Raw genomic sequence first — 24,348 nt, 5'->3', positions numbered from 1 at the left:
TCGGGTATTTGTAAAACCGAATATCTTACCCTTTCAGTTTGGGGAAAAAACTTCATCCACTCCACACTATGTCGTTTAAAAAAAAAAAATCCATCCACATCGAACCGTATAAATGTGTTGTAATTAGTCTGCCAAACTTTTGGGTGGCTGTACTGATTAAAATTCTATCCAATCAGGAGCCTTATTCTCTTGTCGTCACATCCACAAAAACTAAAAACATGGCGCTAACCTCGTTCGTGTGGACCGATAAGGAGTCGGAATTACTTCTAACCGTAGTTTTAGAATACAAAGTTAACAAATATATGCACACAAAAAGCGCCTGGACAATGGACAATACCAACACTTTGAGAGCAGCCATGTACCCAGATGCCATGAACACTCCTGGCCAGTAGATGGCAGTAGTGGCCTTGAAAAAATGTCAAAATTCCAGATAATCCGTGTCTGCTACATTTAAGATGCGTGGAATTTAACAAACGCAAATACACTAACGTCTATAAACCCAGAGAATATATTCACGAGAGTTTTAGGCACTAGAGTTTAATGTTGTTATCTGTGGACCCTGAACAGAGTGTCTGAAATGCATTTGTCCTGTCGTGAACGTCTGAGATTACCTTATGCTACCCATAATGCATTGCTGCCTGGCACAGCATGTGCTCACAAAACCTTAAAAATTAGCACATTACTTTAAAACGAACACATATATCTGATATTTTCACTTTATAAACTTCAGACATGACAATAATTTTAAATAACTTGTCTAAAATGAGTGGTTAAAATTTGAACCATAAGTTAAACATGTATGCCTCTGGATGACTTGGTGACATTGCAATTACATTAGTATGTTAAAGGAAATGACTTTTTTTTGGTCATCAATTCTCCTTTACTTACAGATGATAGAGTGGTTTCTGATTGCAGAGATTAGAACATGCTTATTAGGAAACTTTTAACAGGTAGGTTTCAACAGTTTTAAAGTGTTTTTCTCTGTTCAGCTTAGTTTAGTACATTATTGGTCTAAAAGTTATAGGACAGGAATTAGAAGATAATTAGTCCGATGATGGTTTTTAAATTTATCTAAAAAGATAATCCGATAATGAAAACATTATCTTTGATAATTATCAGATTATCGGGAGTGTGCCCACCACTGTTTCCAGTATACATAATCTTTCTCCAGGCTGGTCTTCAAGGTGTCTCTTCTGTATAATGCAGCAGATAACTGAAACAATCCTTCACATGGTTATGCAAGCATCAGATCTGGCAACAATGTTCTACATAAACCAGTGTTTGGGGAAAAAAAGTGCTGGCCACATGAAAATCCAATATGACGGCCAGGTAGGGGTCAATGAAAAATTACAAAGGGGTCAAAATTGAAAAATATTCCAATCATATTGAAAGCTATACCACATTATGTGTCTGATCACAAAGATTCCAAAAAGGTATAGTTTGGACTATCTATGACTGAATGTTATGGAGTTATGGGGTAAAAACAGCAAGAATTGTAAGAAAGGTCAGTTTCAGTTTGTACAGGGGTCAAAAGTTAAAGTTGCACCAATTTTGGTAAGAAGTGGTGCAAGTGGTATTTGGTTTGCAGAGTAAATGTCAAACAATGTTGATGTGCACTGGATTCTATGACATGTGACGTATGTTACCCTGCACTGTAAAAACGTGACAACTAAGCATAACACATGGTGCAAACTATTCCTTTTAAAAACCCTATTAACTCAGTTTGAACTTGATTTTACCAGGTTTCAGCGTCACAAAGTTAAAGAGCATCACTGCTGTGGTTCAGCAAAAAGGTCAGTTCTTCAGGATCTAATAATTTGACCCTGATAGTTTTTGGATTTTGAAATAATTTTGTTTCTGTGTGCAAAGTAAAATAATGTAAATACCTAAAATAAAAGTAGGATGTTTTAGAAATGCTGTGATGAATATTCCTGGCTTGGTTAAACTGGCAGTTGAGAATTTTTTTATTATTTAAGAAAACTTAAAATTCCATTGGGGTGGGGGCTGTGAGCAATAATTTTTGTGAAGATGTGATTGGCTCTGTGTGGAGCAGATCAGGACGGTTTTCTGTGCACACAGTACCTGCAGCCTGATGTGAATCCGGACTGCAATTCGGCACCATTTTTTTTTCTTTTCTTTAAAATATCAGCCTTTATTGTGGCCAAACACACACCTGTGCAATAATCAGGGCTGGGGTCAAAACATCATAGTATACAGTGTGGGTCTATTAAGATTTTGAAGCGGTTGAGACTGAATCAAGACACACCATTACCACAAAAAAGCCAAAAAAAAAAAAAAAAAAAAAATTAATTCGACAACATCATTCCTGATAATATTTAAAACTTACAACTGTGTAGGGAAGAGGGGCCTGACCCACTTTAACCCCAGAGAAAATGTCACTGTCCAAATACTTATGGACTTCACTGGATTTTTTTAAATGATTTCAGAAAGACACCTGTGGCAAAAAGGGAAACCAAACTTACGGCCCATTTTACCTGTTGGCCTCCTCCTGTAGCCTCAGTCGTCGCTCCTCCATTTTCCTCTGGAGCTACCGTCAGCATTCAGGAAACAAACCAGGACAACCAAAAAAAAAACCCTGACGAAGACACTGTGCTCACTGAACAGGAGCTACACAGTTCTGAAGGTTAAATTGACACAAAAGAGTGTCTACACAATGGCCACTCTTTTCAGTGTTAAACCAACACCGACAGTGTTTTAAAGTTTATAATGAGAAAAGTCTGAATTTAACACTGCAAAGAGTGGACACACACACAGAGACACTTTAGTGTTAATTTAACACAAACAATGTTAAAGCTAGAAAAGTGCTAATGTAACACTGTAGCACTAATATAGATAACAATTGAACTATTAAAACTACAGATACTGTGGACTAAATCAGAAATCTAGGAACGATTTCTGGAGCTGATTTAATTAAGTTTGGTGTCAATACCATGTATTGAACAAAGTGGAAAAAAACACCAAAATTAAACAAATAACCAATATTTACAATTCTGCAGTTAAGCTCTGGATATTAATGACGTGCACAAGATTGGTTAACAAATTCCTTGGTTAGAAGAGCAACACCAAATATACAGCAGTTCAATATCTACCAGCAAAACCTGTTGATTGGTACAATCACAAAGATGAACACACACACACACACACACACACACACACACACACACACACACACACACACACACACACACACACACACACACACACACACACACACACACACACACACACACATCAAATCAATTTTATTTATATAGCGCCAAATCACAACAAACAGTTGCCCCAAGGCGCTTTATATTGTAAGGCAAAAGCCATACAACAATTACGGAAAACCCCAACGGTCAAAACGACCCCCTGTGAGCAAGCACTTGGCGACAGTGGGAAGGGAAAAACTCCCTTTTAACAGGAAGAAACCTCCAGCAGAACCAGTCTTCTGCTGGGACTGGTTGGGGCTGAGGGAGAGAACCAGGAAAAAGACATGCTGTGGAGGGGAGCAGAGATCAATCACTAATGATTAAATGCAGAGTGGTGCATACAGAGCAAAAAGAGAAAGAAACACTCAGTGCATCATGGGAACCCCCCAGTAGTTTAAGTCTATAGCAGCATAACTAAGGGATGGTTCAGGTTCACCTGATCCAGCCCTAACTATAAGCTTTAGCAAAAAGGAAAGTTTTAAGCCTAATCTTAAAAGTAGAGAGGGTGTCTGTCTCCCTGATCTGAATTGGGAGCTGGTTCCACAGGAGAGGAGCCTGAAAGCTGAAGGCTCTGCCTCCCATTCTACTCTTACAAACCCTAGGAACTACAAGTAAGCCTGCAGTCTGAGAGCGAAGCGCTCTATTGGGGTGATATGGTACTATGAGGTCCCTAAGATAAGATGGGACCTGATTATTCAAAACCTTATAAGTAAGAAGAAGAATTTTAAATTCTATTCTAGGATTAACAGGAAGCCAATGAAGAGAGGCCAATATGGGTGAGATATGCTCTCTCCTTCTAGTCCCCGTCAGTACTCTAGCTGCAGCATTTTGAATTAACTGAAGGCTTTTCAGGGAACTTTTAGGACAACCTGATAATAATGAATTACAATAGTCCAGCCTAGAGGAAATAAATGCATGAATTAGTTTTTCAGCATCACTCTGAGACAAGACCTTTCTAATTTTAGAGATATTGCGCAAATGCAAAAAAGCAGTCCTACATATTTGTTTAATATGCGCATTGAATGACATATCCTGATCAAAAATGACTCCAAGATTTCTCACAGTATTACTAGAGGTCAGGGTAATGCCATCCAGAGTAAGGATCTGGTTAGACACCATGTTTCTAAGATTTGTGGGGCCAAGTACAATAACTTTAGTTTTATCTGAGTTTAAAAGCTGGAAATTAGAGGTCATCCATGTCTTTATGTCTGTAAGACAATCCTGCAGTTTAGCTCATTGGTGTGTGTCCTCTGGCTTCATGGATAGATAAAGCTGGGTATCATCTGCGTAACAATGAAAATTTAAGCAATGCCGTCTAATAATACTGCCTAAGGGAAACATGTATAAAGTGAATAAAATTGGTCCTAGCACAGAACCTTGGGGAACTCCATAATTAACCTTAGTCTGTGAAGAAGACTCCCATTTACATGAACAAATTGTAATCTATTAGATAAATATGATTCAAACCACCGCAGCGCAGTGCCTTTAATACCTATGGCATGCTCTAATCTCTGTAATAAAATTTTATGGTCAACAGTATCAAAAGCAGCACTGAGGTCTAACAGAACAAGCACAGAGATGAGTCCACGGTCTGAGGCCATAAGAAGATCATTTGTAACCTTCACTAATGCTGTTTCTGTACTATGATGAATTCTAAAACCTGACTGAAACTCTTCAAATAGACCATTCCTCTGCAGATGATCAGTTAGCTGTTTTACAACTACCCTTTCAAGAATTTTTGAGAGAAAAGGAAGGTTGGAGATTGGCCTATAATTAGCTAAGATAGCTGGGTCAAGTGATGGCTTTTTAAGTAATGGTTTAATTACTGCCACCTTAAAAGCCTGTGGTACATAGCCAACTAATAAAGATAGATTGATCATATTTAAGATCGAAGCATTAATTAATGGTAGGGCTTCCTTGAGCAGCCTGGTAGAAATGGGGTCTATTAGACATGTTGATGGTTTGGAGGAAGTAACTAATGAAAATAACTCAGACAGAACAATCGGAGAGAAAGAGTCTAACCAAATACCGGCATCACTGAAAGCAGCCAAAGATAACGATACGTCTTTGGGATGGTTATGAGTAATTTTTTCTCTAATAGTTAAAATTTTATTAGCAAAGAAAGTCATGAAGTCATTACTAGTTAAAGTTAAAGGAATACCTGGCTCAACAGAGCTCTGACTCTTTGTCAGCCTGGCTACAATGCTGAAAAGAAACCTGGGGTTGTTCTTATTTTCTTCAATTAGTGATGAGTAGTAAGACGTCCTAGCTTTACGGAGGGCTTTTTTTATAGAGCAACAGACTCTTTTTCCAGGCTAAGTGAAGATCTTCTAAATTAGTGAGACACCACTTCCTCTCCAACTTACGGGTTATCTGCTTTAAGCTGCGAGTTTGTGAGTTATACCACGGAGTCAGGCACTTCTGATTTAAAGCTCTCTTTTTCAGAGGAGCTACAGCATCCAAAGTTGTCTTCAATGAGGATGTAAAACTACTGACGAGATACTCTATCTCACTTACAGAGTTTAGGTAGCTACTCTGCACCGTGTTGGTATATGGCATTAGAGAACATAAAGAAGGAATCATATCCTTAAACCTAGTTACAGCGCTTTCTGAAAGACTTCTAGTGTAATGAAACTTATTCCCCACTGCTGGGTAGTCCATCTGAGTAAATGTTATTAAGAAATGATCAGACAGAAGGGAGTTTTCAGGGAATACTGTTAAGTCTTCAATTTCCATACCATAAGTCAGAACAAGATCTAAGATATGATTAAAGTGGTGGGTGGACTCATTTACTTTTTGAGCAAAGCCAATAGAGTCTAATAATAGATTAAATGCAGTGTTGAGGCTGTCATTCTCAGCATCTGTGTGGATGTTAAAATCGCCCACTATAATTATCTTATCTGAGCTAAGCACTAAGTCAGACAAAAGGTCTGAAAATTCACAGAGAAACTCACAGTAACGACCAGGTGGACGATAGATAATAACAAATAAAACTGTTTTTTGGGACTTCCAATTTGGATGGACAAGACTAAGAGTCAAGCTTTCAAATGAATTAAAGCTCTGTCTGGGTTTTTGATTAATTAATAAGCTGGAATGGAAGATTGCTGCTAATCCTCCGCCTCGGCCCGTGCTACGAGCATTCTGGCAGTTAGTGTGACTCAGGGGTGTTGACTCATTTAAACTAACATATTCATCCTGCTGTAACCAGGTTTCTGTAAGGCAGAATAAATCAATATCAATCAATCAATCAATTTTTTTATATAGCGCCAAATCACAACAAACAGTTGCCCCAAGGCGCTTTATATTGTAAGGCAAGGCCATACAATAATTATGTAAAACCCCAACGGTCAAAACGACCCCCTGTGAGCAAGCACTTGGCTACAGTGGGAAGGAAAAAAATAAAATATGTTGATCAATTATTATATCATTTACTAACAGGGACATAGAAGAGAGAGACCTAATGTTTAATAGACCACATTTAACTGTTTTAGTCTGTGGTGCAGTTGAAGGTGCTATATTATTTTTTCTTTTTGAATTTTTATGCTTAAATAGATTTTTGCTGGTTATTGGTGGTCTGGGAGCAGGCACCATCTCTACGGGGATGGAGTAATGAGGGGATGGCAGGGGGAGAGAAGCTGCAGAGAGGTGTGTAAGACTACACCTCTGCTTCCTGGTCCCAACCCTGCATAGTCACGGTTTGGAGGATTTAAGAAAATTGGCCAGATTTCTAGAAATGAGAGCTGCTCCATCCAAAGTGGGATGGATGCCGTCTCTCCTAACAAGACCAGGTTTTCCCCAGAAGCTTTGCCAATTATCTATGAAGCCCACCTCATTTTTTGGACACCACTCAGACAGCCAGCAATTCAAGGAGAACATGCGGCTAAACATGTCACTCCCGGTCTGATTGGGGAGGGGCCCAGAGAAAACTACAGAGTCTGACATTGTTTTTGCAAAGTTACACACCGATTCAATGTTAATTTTAGTGACCTCCGATTGGTGTAACCGGGTGTCATTACTGCCGACGTGAATTACAATCTTACCAAATTTACGCTTAGCCTTAGCCAGCAGTTTCAAATTTCCTTCAATGTCGCCTGCTCTGGCCCCCGGAAGACAATTGACTATGGTTGCTGGTGTCGCTAACTTCACATTTCTCAAAACAGAGTCGCCAATAACCAGAGTTTGATCCTCGGTGGGTGTGTCGCAGAGTGGGGAAAAACGGTTAGAGATGTGAACGGGTTGGCGGTGTACACGGGGCTTCTGTTTAGGGCTACGCTTCCTCCTCACAGTCACCCAGTCGGCCTGCTTTCCCGGCTGCTCGGGATCTGCCAGAGGGAAACTAACGGTGGCTAAGCTACCTTGGTCTGCACCGACTACAGGGGCCTGGCTAGCTGTAGAATTTTCCACGGTGCGGAGCCAAGTCTCCAATTCGCCCAGCCTGGCCTCCAAAGCTACGAATAAGCTACACTTATTACAAGTACCATTACTGCTAAAGGAGGCCGAGGAATAACTAAACATTTCACACCCAGAGCAGAAAAGTGTGGGAGAGACAGGAGAAGCCGCCATGCTAAACCGGCTAAGAGCTAGTAGCTGCGCTAAGCTAGCGGATTCCTAAAAACACACAAAGTGAATAATGTGTAAATAATTTAGAGGTAATTCAGCAGAAGGAGTGCTTTAGTTAAGGCATGTGAAGATTACACTGTGAAACAAATCGTTATCTAGTTAACCAGATCAATCTAACTGCGCAGATTAAACAGCTAACAGATACAGAAAAACACCGCTGTGCTCCGGAACAGGAAGTGATAAAATACCACAGTGAGAGCCAACCACCAGTAGAGTGGTTGGCGCGCACACACACACACACACACACACACACACACACACACACACACACACACACACACACACACACACACACACACACACACACACACACACACACACACACACACACACACACACACACACACACAGAGTCAGTTTCATGTGTAATTGTCCTTATAGTTAGCGAGAAAATGTCCATTACTGAGTGTTGTTAGAAGGAAAGGTGATGTAACACAGTGGTAAACATACCACTTTTCCAGCTTTTTGAAACATGTTGCAGGCATCCATTTCAAAATGAGCAAATATTTGCACAAAAACAATAAAGTTTATCAGTTTGAACATTAAATATCTTGTCTTTGTGGTGTATTCAATTGAATATAGGTTGAGGAGGATTTGAAAATCATTGTATTCTGTTTTTATTTACATTTTACACAACGTCCCAACTTCATTGGAACTGGGGTTGTATGACATCAGCCATGCAAGGGCACTCCCAGTAATCCCAAAATGATTTTCCAGCCTATCAAATAGAATATGATGATCCACTGTATCAAATGCAGCACTGAGATCTAACAGCAACAGAACCGTAGTGGTGTCCGAATCCATTGTAAACAGAAGATCATTCACCACTTTAGTGAGAGCCATCTCTGTGGAATGATATTTTCTAAAAGCAGACTGCAGTGGCTCAAAGAGATTATTCTCAGTAAGATAGTCTACAAGCTGCCGTGACACCACTTTTTCCAGAATTTTAGAGCAAAATGATAGCTTTGATATCGTCCGATAGTTTTTTAATACACTAGGGTCAAGATTAGGTTTCTTAAGTAATGGTTTAATCACTGTAGATTTGAAACATTTAGGAACAGATCCAGAAGTTAAAGAAAGATTAATAATTTCCAGCACGGTCGGCCCAAGAGTGGACCACAGGTCCTCAAACAGTTCTGCTGGTTTTGGATCAAATAAACAGGTTGTGCTTTTTGTTGATGTTACAAGTTTTGTCAGCATGCCTAGTGAGATACTATCAAATTCTGTATATCCAGGTAACATCTTGTTCTCTGTAGCAGCTCTGTTACCTGGCTTCCCCCTCCACACATCTAATGAGAGGAAGCTGGAGCAGGCTTATATAGTCACTCCATACAACCCCACTGGTTGAACACTACCCTGTGTCTCGAGTCATAATGCCAAGCACATAAGGTGATGTGTTCCAAGGGCTAGAAGATTGTAGTAAAATACTAAACCATCCCAACAAAGCAGATTTTACCCTGTGTTACAACTGCCGATTCTGCTGCGTAACATCAGGTCCAAAGCACACCATCTCCACTTTTCTAGCACCCAGCAACAAGGCTTGTCTGATCACCAAGTGGAGGGGTCCTCAACCCCCCCCTGGGCCGCGGACCTGTGAAAACCCACAGGATGACAGGTGGACCTGCTTGTGTTTTGTTCTTTATTTTCCTGGAAATATCAAACTGCATCACGTATCAAGTTAAGTGCTTCACTGCATCCACACCATCAGAACATGTGACTGTCCAAAGTCTCCTGGTCACAGCTGTGAAGTTTCAGCTCAGCTGGAGTCAGTGGAATCAGACAGAATCAGGCAAAACAAAACTTGATTTCAAAATCAACATGGTTCCAGCTGCATTACTTTATTCTCAAATATTACTGCTACTACTACAAATAATAATTTATAAACAATAAATATGTTGTTTTTTTCAAAGTAGTAGAATCTGGTTAATTCATTTGTCAAGTGAAATTGCTGTCCTTCAAAGATTCAACATCATATTATACGTGTTATTTTCCCACCCGGATACAGGCACGAACCCTGCGTCATTCCGAGGCTGAGGCCCACCAAACATTTGGCTGCTTTGCCCATGAATTTATACTTTTTACTTCCATTTTTGTTGTGTACATCCATGTAGAGTGGAAGACGCAGAAAGAATGTATTAACTCAGGGACTAGCTGTCAACACTTTCTGATTAAAACAAAGGTCCAGACAGTTCTCCTCACACACTGAATTATTAAACCTGCAGAAATGCAGTAAGAACAGAAACCTGTCCAGCACTGCACCTGGAAGCAGGCGGTAAGCTAACGGAAGGATACGGCTTCCTGTCTGGCTTTGGCGATGACTATGTTCTCCATCATCTGCCGCTGGAGAGAGAGACTCTGCAATCAGAGAGAGCGAAGTTAATTCAGTATATTTTACACACAACTAAAAGACAAACACAAACATGACAGATAAAGAAAAAATTCCAAATCAAACAGTTGTTTCAATCTCAGCTATCATCAGGCAACTTTACAAAACACAGTAGGAAAAAAAAAAGAAGATTGGATCACCTGGAGAGAATTAAACTTGTTAGACCTCCAAGCCTACATGGGTCTGTTGATTCTAGCAGGAGTCTATCGCTCAAACAATGAGTCAAACAAGTGTCAAATGCCACTCATGTGCATGAATTCACATGCATACAAGCACACACACACACACACACAACTTCATGTTGAGGAGTTTGGTCTCTGGTTTTCCATTTCTTTTTTACATTATGTGTTCATTTTGGAATGCATTTTCAGTGCCTATTTGTATTTTCACTGCAGTTCTTCATGTTAACCACGACTCTGAGACATTGTGCACAGCTAAACAAAGTGTTCAATAAAAGATTAGTGGTGATTAATGGTTTTGTGTGTTAATTTAAGAGCAGTTAAAACAGACCGGTCAAATTTGACCGGGAACACTAAAGTAAGGGAAGGGTTAATGTTTTGGCGGAATGAACAGAACGTTGCCTTTTCATAGCATTCTGTAATCTGCCCAACGACGCTTTCTGACGGAAAACTCTGGTGTTTTTCAGCTTTCCATCCAAATGCAGCTGTTATTTGTGTGAAGCACATTTTAATCAAGACATTAAATGTAGTTACTCTTTTTCCTGGTCTAACATTGAATTATTTCTATGAATAAAGCTGTGACAAAAAATGTGTGTACAGGATCACAGCTGATGGCACCAATGTTATCCACTAAATATTGTCTTATTGTTCTGATTGTCACATCTGGGACACATTTAAGGGATTTTGTCCACCTTCACTTAGGTACGTTGGAGGCGTTTGTCGTGGCATTATCCATAGATTCAGTCATGTCCGTGTGTTTACACAGAGCCTGCACACCCACATTCAAAGGCGCTGCTCCCCATGATGTTCTCCCTGAGCAAGTTGTGTAGTGCTCAGTGCACCAAACAATGCAACAACAGTCTCTTGGCAAACTGTTCCACAGAAACGTTGCCCATTAAAAAAAATGCTCTGTGACCAGCTGACGTCTTCCTCACCCTCAGAACACACAACAAGCAGCACGTCCAGGTACACATGGTGAAAGTAAAAATCAACCACATATGGGTGCACTAGTCCATGAAGAATTTGATATGTTAAAAACAAAATGTTAAAGTCAAAAGACAAAAGTCTTGCATCTAGTTTTAAAAGCGCTGACTGTCCTCATTCAACTGGTAGACTGTTCCCCAGCATGAGAGCACAAGATTTAAATGCTCCACCACCTGCTGTTGTCTGACTAAACTGGTACGTGCACAGCAGGACGGCCCACGCCATTGCAGGAAACGTGGCCGAACCAACCCGACCACAAAAGATGGTGCACAACCATTCGGTATCTCGTGAGTCAACAACAGCACTTTAAAATCTGCCCTGAGCTGCAGCAATGCAGCGTAATCGCTTCCACTGGGTGGTCCAAGTTTTTTTTTTTTTTTAATTACATCGCCATAGCATTTCTGGCATGGAGCCACACACTGGTATGATGTCATCATATTTCCAAACATACTGTATTTGTGTGACAGAAATAGAAACACATACATACTAACCAGAGATGTCTTCTGGTGGGATTGTCCTGGTGCAAGTCTCGCCAGACGGGCTTCATACTTCAACTTCAACTTCAAATTCAAAAGTGATGCTTCCTCAACAGGCGTCAGCTCCCTGCCACGTAAACAAACAAACAATAAGCACTGTGTGACACGCACAAAAGACCAATCCTATTAACAAGACAAAGTCCGATCACCTCCACCAACATCTGTTTAATGCTTCTATCTGAGCACATGAAAACCTCTTAGTGGACCTCAAGAAGACCTACAGTGGGTCCATCTACAGGGGATCTACAGTGGACCAACAGGGGATTGACCTTTGGGTGTACAGTAGGCCTGTCAGTGGACCTCAAGAGGATCAACCTATCGGCATACAGTGTAGCACTGAGTAGACTTAGAGAGGCTCTATAATAGGCCAACAGTGGACCTACATATCTTCTCCACCTAAACACACTTCACATCTCTCTCCTTTCATTTATTTGCTTAGGTCCCACAGGGGTTAGACAGAGCTACTCCAATTAGATCCATAAGTATTTGGATAGTGATGACTTTTTGTGATATTACCTTGAAATGAAACAATCTAGATGTTCTTGTAGGGTTCTCTCTTAGCCTTAATTCCGGGGGTTTAATAAAAATGCCACATTAACAAGTTAGGAATTGCAGCCATTTTGATGCACAGCCCTTCTGTTTTCAGAGACCAAAAGTAGTTAGACAAACTCAATAGTTTTAATACAAATAATCACTTTTCCAACCAGTTTTCTTTAGTCAAGTCAGGAGTTGGATAAATCTGCATTTGCTTGGACTTCATTCCCTCCGTTAGCAGGGCTTATAGGACCAAAATGTGAGTGAGTGAGTCAATCTTTGTCTCCATAAATCAAGAAAGACAAATGTCAGTTACTTGAAACCTAGCATGGAGGTAGAACATATTGAGTGGACATGCAGATTAGCTCCTGATCACCCACTGAAGTACAGATCAACAAGAAAACCAATTTTTTTTTTTTTTTTTTAATTCAAATAAGGAGGTGTGATGCATGCTGCCGCGGGGTGTCACTGGTAGAAACTACTGCTTTTAGTACCCTCTAGTGGTCAAACAGAGTTGGCAAAAACCTCCCAAAATGACAAAATAGTGATTATACTGTTATACAACACATAGAAATTCCAGATCTTTTTAACAGGAATTATTACTTTAGTTTGACATCTAATGTGAAATACAGACAACAGAAAGGCCGCACTGAGATTTGGAGGATTTTGTTTGTGAGTGACGGCACAGCGTGTGGACTGTTTCTCTCTTCTTTACATCAAGCTTTCTTATCCTGTGCTATTTGGTCATAATAAAACTTACAAAACTAATTTCATCTGAATAACAACGGAACGCTGTTGTTGCTCAGCGGGGTTGGTAAAGTTAGATCTTATTTGTGTGAAGCGCCTTGAGGCAACACTGTTGTGAAATGGCACTATATAAATAAAATAAACTGAATTGAACTCAATATGGCTAATCTCATGAACCTTGACATACTCCATCATCGTGGTGTGTGGAAGAGTGCTTATTCTCACAACAAAAGTCACATTGTGCTGACGTAAACATGCTCAGTCCCAAGAATCTGGTGTGTGTGTGTGTGTGTGTGTGTGTGTGTGTGTGTGTGTGTGTGTGTGTGTGTGTGTGTGTGTTGGGGGTGGGGGTCAAGGCAACCAGGCCAAGTATGAGTCCACCTTAATCCAAGTCAGCCAACAAATTCGTATTGACACGGTGTCTGGTCAGAACACCCAGCCCGAGTAACGTTTACTTCCTAAACTTGTATTGTTCTTTAGTTAATAAAAAACCACCCTTACGTCCTATACATGTCTGCTGTCTGCAATCTGTGGAAGACCTCAGGAGATAAAAAAGACGACTGCTCTCCTCCACCATCCGACGGCGCTCTGCTGGATCCAGACTTTGTTGGGCTGCTGGACTTTTTCTCTGTGTCAACATGAACAAACACCATAAAATCAGCTCAATAAAAGAATCAGCTGCTGCACTTTTGGCGACTGTGGATTTATGATCAACACAATGACAACACACTACGGTTTCAAAGGGTGTGCTTGTGACTGGAGACAATGGACTCACCAGCAGCTGGAGTGACAATGGGCAGAGGGGTTTCTGGTTGGCTGCGTGGACCAGATGAAGAAACGCAGGTGGAGACCGAGCTGTGAGGGGGGGCACCACTCTTCTCTACAGATGACTTGGCTCGCTCCAGACACTGTTCAGCCAGCCTCAACATCCGATCCACCTCCACCACGTCCCTGTCTTCTGAAGAACGCAACAAAAAAAATGACAAGTGGGAACAAAGCCACAAACTATTTATTTAGTATAAAAAGAACTGGTAGAGATCTGCATTTGGCACAAGTTTGACATCATTTTGTTCTAAAATTCCGGAAAAAGTGGTTCAGCAGCAGCTCGTGGACTATATTCCTGAGAATAATCTCTGAGCCACTGCAGTCTGCTTTTAGAAAATATCATTCCACAGAGACGGCTCTCACTAAAGTGGTGAATGATCTTCTGCTTACAATGGATTCAGACACCACTACAGCTCTGGTGCTTATAGATCTCAGTGCTGTGTTTGATACCGTGGATCATCATATTCTACTCCATAGGCTGGAGAATCATTTTGGAATTACTGGGAGTGCCCTTGCTTGGTTGACGTCATACCTGACCAGTCGTTCTCACTGTGTTTTGTACAATAACACTACCTCTAACCTTAGTGACATGAAATCTGAGGTTCCACAGGGGTCCGTCTTAGGTCCCCTGCTTTTCTCCCTTTATATAGCACCCCTTGGGCACATATTGACGCGTTTTGGGATTACCTTTCACTGCTATCCTGATGATACTCCGTTATATATGCCGATAACTGCTGATAATCACATCCACAAAAATCCTTAGAAGATTGCCTTGCATCACTGAGAAGCTGGATGTCTAACAACTTCCTACTTTTAAACTCTGATAAGACTAAAATGATGGTTCTTGGTCCAGTGAGACATCGGCATCAATTTGACCAGTTAGCACTTGGCCAAGGCTTGTGTGTCATACATCACACTGACAAAGTGAGGAACCTTGGGGTAATTTTTGATCCTTCGTTGTCCTTTGGCCTCCACATTAGAGATATTACGAGGACTGCTTTCTTCCACCTGTGAAATATAGCGAAGATTTGTCCCATCCTGTCTATGGCTGATGCTGAGACCCTGATCCATGCATTTATTTCTTCTAGACTGGACTAGTGCAATGTTCTATTTTCTGGTTTACCGCAGTCTAGCATTAGGGCTCTCCAATTGGTTCAAAATGCTGCTGCCAGAGTTTTGACAAGAAGCAGAAAGTTTGACCACATTACATCCATTTTGGTGTCTCTTCACTGGCTTCCTGTCCCAGTGAGATCAGATTTTAAGGTACTGCTACTAGCCTATAAAATCCTTCACAGACTGGCACCTCCCTACCTAGGTGACCTAATTAAACCCTACATACCGGCCCGGGCTTTGCGTTCTCAAGGTGCTGGACTACTTAGTGTCCCTAGGGTGAATAAAAAGTCTGCGGGTCACAGAGCTTTCACTTATTGTGCCCCTGTTCTGTGGAATGATCTCCCTGCGTCAACAAAACGGTCAGATTCTGTGGAGACTTTCAAGTCCAGACTTAAGACACCCTTATTTTCCCTTTCATGTGGCTAGCATACTGGCACAGTATGTTACTATACTTTTTACTCTTAATTCATTTTATTAGTAAACGGAGCGTGCCGCGGCCTCAATTTTATCTAAATTCTGGGTCTTTTAGTGAAGTTTAGGGCTAGTGGCCAGCGATCACCTTAGTACGAGGTCTGTGAGAAAAGTATCCGACCTTTTTATTTTATGCAAAAAATATATGGATTTGATTCGTATGTTTTTACGTCAGCCAAGCTTGAACCTTTGTGCACATGCGTGGGTTTTTCCACGCCTGTCGGTTGCGTCATTCGCCTGTGGGCAGGCTTTGAGTGAGCACTGCTCCACCCCTCTCGTCGTTGTTTCATTGCGAGGAAATGGCGGAATGATTTCGGCTTTTTTTCCATCAGACTTTTTTCAGAAACTGTTAGAGACTGGCAGCTGAAACCATTCGAAAAATTTATCTGGCTTTCGGTGAAAATTTTACGGGCTTCACAGAGAATAAGGAGTGTTACTACAGCTTTAAGGACGGCCCACAATGGCGCTCAGCGCGTCGCGCTCTGAGCCGCCATCGAGAGGCAGAAACCACCACATCATTTCTAAACGGATGGCTGTGTGGAGCCGGGACCGTCGTGTGCAATTTCTCTGGTTATCACAAGAGCTGGGCATGAGCCATTTTCCGGCAGATTTCACTTTTAACAAGAGATTTTGTCATGGAAAGCCGCGCGGAGGGTTCGCGCGTCAGGACCGATTCGCTGATGAAGCGAGACAAAGGAACACCTCCGTTTCGGAGTGTTAGAGGACAAGTTGGGACATGTCCAGCTCTCCACAATTTCTCTTATACTCACTCGACTGGTAAGCACTGAAAGCTGAGATAGACATGTCCCAACTTCTCCTTTCATCAATCACTAATGATTAAATGCAGAGTGGTGCATACAGAGCAAAAAGAGAAAGAAACACTCAGTGCATCATGGGAACCCCCCAGCAGTCTAAGTCTATAGCAGCATAACTAAGGGATGGTTCAGGATCACCTGATCCAGCCCTAACTATAAGCTTTAGCAAAAAGGAAAGTTTTAAGCCTAATCTTAAAAGTAGAGAGGGTGTCTGTCTCCCTGATCCGAATTGGGAGCTGGTTCCACAGGAGAGGAGCCTGAAAGCTGAAGGCTCTGCCTCCCATTCTACTCTTACAAACCCTAGGAACTACAAGTAAGCCTGCAGTCTGAGAGTGAAGTGCTCTATTGGGGTGACATGGTACTAAGAGGTCCCTAAGATAAAATGGGACCTGATTATTCAAAACCTTATAAGTAAGAAGAAGAATTTTAAATTCTATTCTAGAATTAACAGGAAGCCAATGAAGAGAGGCCAATATGGGTGAGATATGCTCTCTCCTAGTCCCCGTCAGTACTCTAGCTGCAGCATTTTGAATTAACTGAAGGCTTTTCAGGGAACGTTTAGGACAACCTGATAATAATGAATTACAATAGTCCAGCCTAGAGGAAATAAATGCATGAATTAGTTTTTCAGCATCACTCTGAGACAAGACCTTTCTAATTTTAGAGATACTGTGCAAATGTAAAAAAGCAGTCCTACATATTTGCTTAATATGCCCATTGAAGGACATATCCTGATCAAAAATGACTCAGAGATTTCTCACAGTATTACTAGAGGTCAGGGTAATGCCATCCAGAGTAAGGATCTGGTTAGACACCATGTTTCTAAGATTTGTGGGGCCAAGTACAATAACTTCAGTTTTATCTGAATTTAAAAGCAGGAAATTAGAGGTCATCCATGTCTTTATGTCTGTAAGACATTCCTGCAGTTTAACTAATTGGTGTGTGTCCTCTGGCTTCATGGATAGATAAAGCTGGGTATCATCTGCGTAACAACGAAAATTTAAGCAATGCTTTCTAATAATACTGCCTAAGGGAAGCATGTATAAAGTGAATAAAATTGGTCCTAGCACAGAACCTTGTGGAACTCCATAATTAACCTTAGTCTGTGAAGAAGACTCCCCATTTACATAAACAAATTGTAATGGAGCCAGTTGAGGTGGTTCAGGCCTCGGGTGAGGATGCTCCTTGGTTGTCTCCCTGAGGAGATCTTCCAGGAACATCCAACTGGGAGGAGGCCCTGGGGAAGATCCAGGACACGCTGGAGAGATTATGTTTCCCAGCTCACTCGGGAAGGCTTTGGGATCCCTTGAGAAGAGTTACAGGACTTAGTTGAGGATAAGGAAGTGCAAGATGAGCTTCTTGCTCTGCTGCCACCCCAACGCGGACCCAGATAAGCGGCTGAAAATGAATGAAGGAATGCTTTGGGTGTCGTGTGAAATAAAGCAATCATACTGTCATACTATGTCATTCCCTTTATGAGTTCAGGTTGTAAGAGCCTGTTGTTCTTCAACTCATGACCTCAGGTGCCCTCCAGTGACAAACCACGTAATGACTGTCAATGCATCACTGCAAACTGTGACCCAAGTGGACCATAGTCACGCCAACATACAGAAAAGTTGGAGGCCAAGCATAACTCGCATGTCCTGGTTGTCTCCATCACTGAGCCCTGCCTGCACATCCACGTGCCCAACAAGAAATTAAAAAAAAAAAAAAGAGGATTAAGAAGACCAGGCTTTTCCTCGGAGACCCAGCACCCTGAAACCAACAGACCAGCCATCTTACAGTACCTGTGCATGTATGATGAGGCTGTACAGAAGAGGCCAGCAGACCAAGAACACAGAATAGCCCTGAACACCCCCCCAAGTGAGCAAGCCTGGAGTGTTACAGTGCATTCAGCCAGTAATCACCAGCAACACACACATAGGAGTCCCCAGGTCTTACTTTGTGACACAGCTTCGTCCAAAAGTGTCAGTGAGATGAAGTTAATGGTCCGGAGGTATTCACAGTACGCCTCCTGCAGAGACAAGAGGAATGTTTTACCCGTACGCCTCATTGATACACACAAACATGTATGTTTCAACATTACCATACAAGTTCACACTTTTTTTTTTACTACAGAAACTCAATCAAATGTGCAGCACACATACCAAGAATATCACACAAAGTTAACCTGTGGAATTCAGTTGAATTTATTCATTCATTCATTCATTCATTCATTCATTTGCATGAGATGAGAACAGGGGTGTAAATTGGCCGGTGAATCGAGAGCCTTGGCTTTTGGTGAAACTTCCTTCTGGTACACCTCAGACACTACCCCAACACGACATTTACTACATCACTGTCACAACATGAGTATAGATGTTGGACATTTACATACACTCACCACGGGCATGAATATCATGGTAATTGGGTTTGTTTTTTTTTAGCTCCTTCCAATGGTGCCGGGTGTCACTGCTGTCAGTGATCCCCTTGAGGCTCAAACTAAAGCATTCACTCCGTGTTGTGTCGGTTGTCTCAGTTCATGCTCTGACTGCAGTGAGCAATATCTCTGTGAGAGAGACTTTTCATTCACAGGTTCACTGATCTAGAGGTGACACTTTATTGGTTACGAGTGACTTCAATGTGATCTTCTGCACCGACAGTGCTGGACCTCCAGGACTGCATGGGTTCACATGGATCTGGTAACTGTGGTGAAAAATGGCTCAATGGTCTCTGATGTAGCAAAAAGTCAGGAACTATGACTTGCTGGATCCTAGTTTCAACATGCAGATGTACGAGGTCTGTTAGAAAACTATCTGACTTTATTTTTTGCAAAAACCATATGGATTTGAATCACGTGTGATTGCATCAGCCAAGCTTGAACCTTCGTGCGCATGCGTGAGTTTTTTCACGCCTGTCGGTTGCGTCATTCACCTGTGAGCAGGCTTTGAGTGAGCAGTGGTCCACCCCTCTCGTCGAATTTTTATTGCAAATAAAATGTCTGAACAATTTGGAGCTTTGCTGCATCAAATTTTTCCAGAAACTGTGAGAGACCTCGAGGTGGACACCATTCGGAAAATTCACATGGCTTTCAGGGACGATTTTATGGGGCTCACACAGATTAAGGGGTGCTCCAGCCGGTTTAAAGACCGCCCACAGCGTCTGAGAGCGCGGCGCACTCCGAGCGCCAAGCGACAGGCTGAAACCCCACTGAAACAACCAGATCATTTCCAAAGTGAAGGCTTTGTTGATCTGGGACGTCGTCTGACTTCCACAGAAATGGCAGAAGACGTGGACATCAGTACTTTTTCGGCACATTCCACTGTTACAGGAGACTTTGTCATGGAAAGAGAAGCGGAGGGATGCGCCACGGAGCCGCTCATGGCGCGGACAAAAGCACCTCCGTGTTGGTCTCACAGGACGGCTTTCAGATGGCTTTCAGACGGCTTTTCATTAGTGTGACTATCCGAGAAAATGTGGATTAGCTGGACATGCCAGAACAAGTCCTGTGAGGCTTCCTCACGGCGTTGCTTTGCGCCATGCAGCTCCGTCTCAACGCGCAAATTTCTCCGCACGTCTGTCTCAATGTGCCGAAAAAGTGCTGATGTCCACGTCTTCTGCAATTTCTCGGATAGTCACACAAATGAAAAGCCACCGAAAGCCATCTGAAAGCCATCTGAAAGCTGCCCTGTGAGACCAACACGGAGGTGCTTTTGTCCGTGCCATGAGCGGCTCCGTGGTGCATCCGTCCGCTTCTCTTTCCATGACAAAAACTCCTGTAACAGTGGAATGTGCCAAAAAAGTACTGATGTCCAAGTCTTCTGCCATTTCTGTGGAAGTCAGACGATGTCCCGGATCAACAAAGCCCCAAGGGGTGGACCACTGCTCACACAAAGCCTGCTCACAGGCGAATGACGCAACTGACAGGCGTGAAAAAACTCACGCATGCACACGAAGGTTCAAGCTTGGCTGATGTAATCACACGTGATTCAAATCCATATGGTTTTTGCAAAAAATAAAAAGGTCGGATAGTTTTCTAACAGACCTCGTACACTGCTGGACGTGGCATTCTAACACTGGCAATGGTGCCAAGGACCATGTCTTTATGAGGCCACACAGGAAAATTCTGCAGAAATGTAGTCTCAACAGAAGTGCCCAGTTTGTGAATTCCGAGCACATGGTTTTGTGGCTTCCCTGAGGATCACTCAGATCACTTCAGGAGAAGTCTTGCAGTCTGCTGTTTTCTCTCAGTACCCAAGATGAAATCATGCAAGACTTCGAGATCAGACTGTTTGAGGAATTTGTGTAAGTAGTAGACAAAAACACAAGTGAGTGGTTGAAACTAAAGCGAGAGGAAACAGATGGAGACTTACATGTCTGTGCTCAGTCACAATTTATACAACTGTGATAACAGCTTTACCACAGGGTTCTTTTATACATTTCAGTTTCTGTTTTTGAAGAGGTCACTAGACAGAGGTGTTTGGTGATGCCGATACCTTTTTAGGACAACAAAGGTCCAAGTCATTTAAGGTCCTGGTGCTTCCTACTGTATAGTTATGAGACTAGGATGTTAACCAGTAACCTAAAGCAAAGGCCAAAGGATGTTTTTGGTGCTAGGTCTCTTCAGAGGATCATAAACAGGTCAAGATGAACTGCTTATCTACTCAAGTGGTTCCATCCAGGACCCATAGTGGTTCCGGGGTGTTGTGGCAAACTGCAGCATCGCATATGCTCCCAGACTTACAGTAGCATGATTCCTGTCTCTGTGGTTGTTTATATTCTCATAATGTTCTCATAATGAAGAGAGCTAGATCATGCCATAATTAACCCATCAGTAAGAACAAATGTAAACGTACTGCAGATGTGATGAGGGAGACAGCTAGGAAGGTAAGACAAGGAGGCTTGGTGTTGGAATGAAGATGTTCGAGAAAGTATGAAGAGAAAATGGTGAAAAGAGAAGTGGAAAAATCTAAAGATCAGGCATAGAGGGAAATGAACACAAAGGAAAGAGAAAAGGACTTACAGATGGAGATGACAATGTGCTGACAAGCAAAGAGATTGTTTTGTGAAGGAGCCTGATGGAGGAGTTGATAAATGGAGAGAGAGAGGTGGCTGGATGATGTGAAGAGAATAAATCAAGAAGTGCAATGGATTAGTAAGGATGAAGTCAGGACACCTATGAAGAGGATGAAGAGTGGAAAGGCAGTTGGTCCAGATGACATTCCAGTGGAGGCATGGAAATGAGGAGGCCTGAGGAGTGAAGAAGATGTGTACTTGTTCCAGTATTTAAGAGTAAGGATGATGTGCAGAGCTGAAGTAAAAGTTGATCAGCCACAGCATGACGTTATGGAAAAGAGTAGCAGGCCAAAGAAAGACTTTGATACAAGAAATCTGATCAAATCTAGGCGGCAGTCTCCCATGTGCTTTGTGGTACACCTTAGCTGAAATTTCATCTGTTTTTTTTTCAAGAAGGATTATCTATTTGCCAGTCCACCAAGAAGCTGTATAACTGATGATGTAATAGTCAAAAGTTGCATTATGCATAGCTTCTCCAATCACAACCAGAAAAGCCTACAGTACAACTCTTTCAGAGTTGTCATAGCTGTTTTAATAGGTTCCTTCACTTGCCGCCTCCTTGTACAGTCACTCAGTTTTTTTAGAACTGCCTCCTCCAGACAGATTTACCACATAGTGCCGTACTACTTGTATTTCTAAATGATTGATGTGAATGAAGTCCAAGACACACACAGTTATTTGGAAATGTTCATGTATCCATTCCCTGACTTGTGGAAAGAAAACCTGTTGTGAAAGTGGTGATTTACTGTAAATTCACCAAAGGGGACCAATTTATGAAAGCATTTTTTTGTTGTTGTTTCTGTTTAGTAACTTTGTGTCAGGACTTGTGATGGATTGACACCGGAAGCTGTAGGAGACCAATGCAAACTCGCAGACATGGCTGGTTGTGATGAATAAGAGGCTTTATCTTGTAACAAAAGTCCACGGAAAACTGGCAGAAACCCACAACAAACGCCTATGATGCAGGTGACCGTATGGTGGGGCACCCCCAGCAAAAATAAGGGGGGCCAGAGACACAGGCGACAATAATCAGTAAGCCCACCAGACGGGTGACCATATGGCCATCTGAAGGTCAGATGAACACCAGGGGATCGGTCCGGAGGCCCCTTTAGGCCCACAGGGGTGTCAGGAGGGTCACCATTAGGCCATTTAGAGTGTCATGACATATCAGGGGGTCTACCAGCAGGACAGAAGAACCCCAAACCCCAAGCAACAACCTGTGGTAGTTAAGGGTCACCAATAAGATCCAGATAACCCAATAAGACAGTGGAGGGTTATCAGCCATAGAATATCCAACAATGGACCTAGGGGAGACATTGACCTCAAACTGACCTTGAGAGAAGATTGGTTGGAGACTCGAGCCATGTGGGGATTGGGGAGACAAAGGTTCCCAGAACCACCATACAAAGGACCAGATTCCCACTAGCTGGGTAACATATGTAAATAGGGACTGGGTCGGATTGAGATAAGAAACACCTAACAGTTTACCACACTGATGCAACCAAAAGAACATTGCATGCTTGACAATGGAGCTGATAACACTGGGCAGCTTGCTCAAAGTAGGGAAATAAACAGGTGACTTGCAAGGGGAACTTGCAGTCCCAAAACCATATTTGTAATCCAGGAAGAAAACTTCACTGAACCATAAAAAAAGGTGCTGACCACTTTCCAACCAAAATAAACATTAAGAGGAGACTCAAAAAATGAGCAAACTTTGAAACAAATGACTAATATCAAGACTGGTAACCACTTAGCAAAACAGGAGGACGAGGCCCACGTGGAGTCCTGAAATATGTCTTGGAATAGACTTTCAACTGAACATGGAAATTGGACCCGTAGGATCAAAAAATAAGATGTCAATAACCTAAACTCACTGTCCTGTTGATAATGGCTGTTGCTGTTCCAGTTGGGAAGAACACAGAAGAACGGGTGAGCGGTGGGTGTGATGAGATGACAGTCTGCGTTGAGCGTTCCATTGATGTTTCTGCTGGTGGGACTGAGAACCAAGGGGCAGCATTCGCCGGGACCGTCTCAGCTGGTTTAGCAAATGATCGTGGAGCGCTGTCTGAATCCGCTTGCTTGGCTGTAGTCGGAGGCATGGGACGTGTTGTTGCGGAACATGGACTGTCAGAATCCGCTGACGTCGCGGCCAGCTGAGGAGCAGTGCGTGCTTCTGCAGATTGTGGTGAAGCAGCGCCAGAATCAGCTGGCTTCACGTCCGGCTGAGGAGTGGTGCATGCTTCGGCAGTCTCACTTGCAGGTCGTGACAGCGAGTGCATCATAGCCACTTCGGCCAGCGCTGTCACCTGGTGTGCTGATGACGTAGCAGGAGATGTGACATCATGAGCTGTTCTACTTGGTTCTGCAGCGTGAGCGCAGAAGAAGTCTCTGATGGAACAGCTGTGCTCTGAGCAGGTGTACTCATTCCTGATGACTCTGCGAGGCCTGGGAGATGCGTGACCTGCACAAAGAGGTTGGACAACATGGGGACTGAGGTTCCCGTGGGCGTGGACATCGCGGTGGCTGCGGATTGGTGTGGAGGCACACGGAGCTTCGGGGGGGGCCAGCACTGGAGCCTGACAAGATGGAACTGGCTCTGTAATTGCACCCGGTCATGTATCTGATTACCCGGGCTGATTTTGCTCCGTCAGCTCTCTTGTGGATGACCTCCGAGCAGCAGGTGTGGGAGGCAGACAAGTTGTGGGAGGAGTGCACCCCTTCAGTGGACAGCGCAATAAAGCTGGGTGTGTCCTGAGAGATGTTAATGATCTCTGCTTCAAACAGGAAGTCCACTGGGTCCTCGACATAGGTAGGCAGCTGACCCTGCTTAAACAGAATTTTTATATGAGTTAACTCAGGGAAAGCGGTGAC

The 24,348-nt window shown here is 42.6% G+C and overlaps 1 protein-coding gene across 3 annotated transcripts in view; it reads right to left on the bottom strand.

The window, feature by feature from the left end:
• Positions 1–24,348, bottom strand: part of vps9d1 (VPS9 domain containing 1) — a 130,532-nt gene that overhangs the window by 91,081 nt on the left and 15,103 nt on the right. For all 3 annotated transcript variants that reach the window (XM_034175667.1, XM_034175670.1, XM_034175669.1), the window contains exons 2-7: positions 18,364–18,436; positions 13,971–14,156; positions 13,700–13,829; positions 11,873–11,984; positions 10,125–10,187; positions 2,496–2,548 (exon numbers count right to left, since the gene is read on the bottom strand). In XM_034175667.1, the coding sequence (XP_034031558.1) occupies positions 2,496–2,548; positions 10,125–10,187; positions 11,873–11,984; positions 13,700–13,829; positions 13,971–14,156; positions 18,364–18,436 (617 nt within the window). The remainder of the gene's footprint in view (positions 1–2,495; positions 2,549–10,124; positions 10,188–11,872; positions 11,985–13,699; positions 13,830–13,970; positions 14,157–18,363; positions 18,437–24,348) is intronic.

The sequence above is a fragment of the Thalassophryne amazonica genome, chromosome 8 (genome assembly GCF_902500255.1).
Source record: "Thalassophryne amazonica chromosome 8, fThaAma1.1, whole genome shotgun sequence".
NCBI lineage: Eukaryota > Metazoa > Chordata > Actinopteri > Batrachoidiformes > Batrachoididae > Thalassophryne > Thalassophryne amazonica.
The sequence above is the reverse complement of the archived record's forward strand: the minus strand, read 5'-3'. Positions and strand labels throughout refer to the sequence as shown.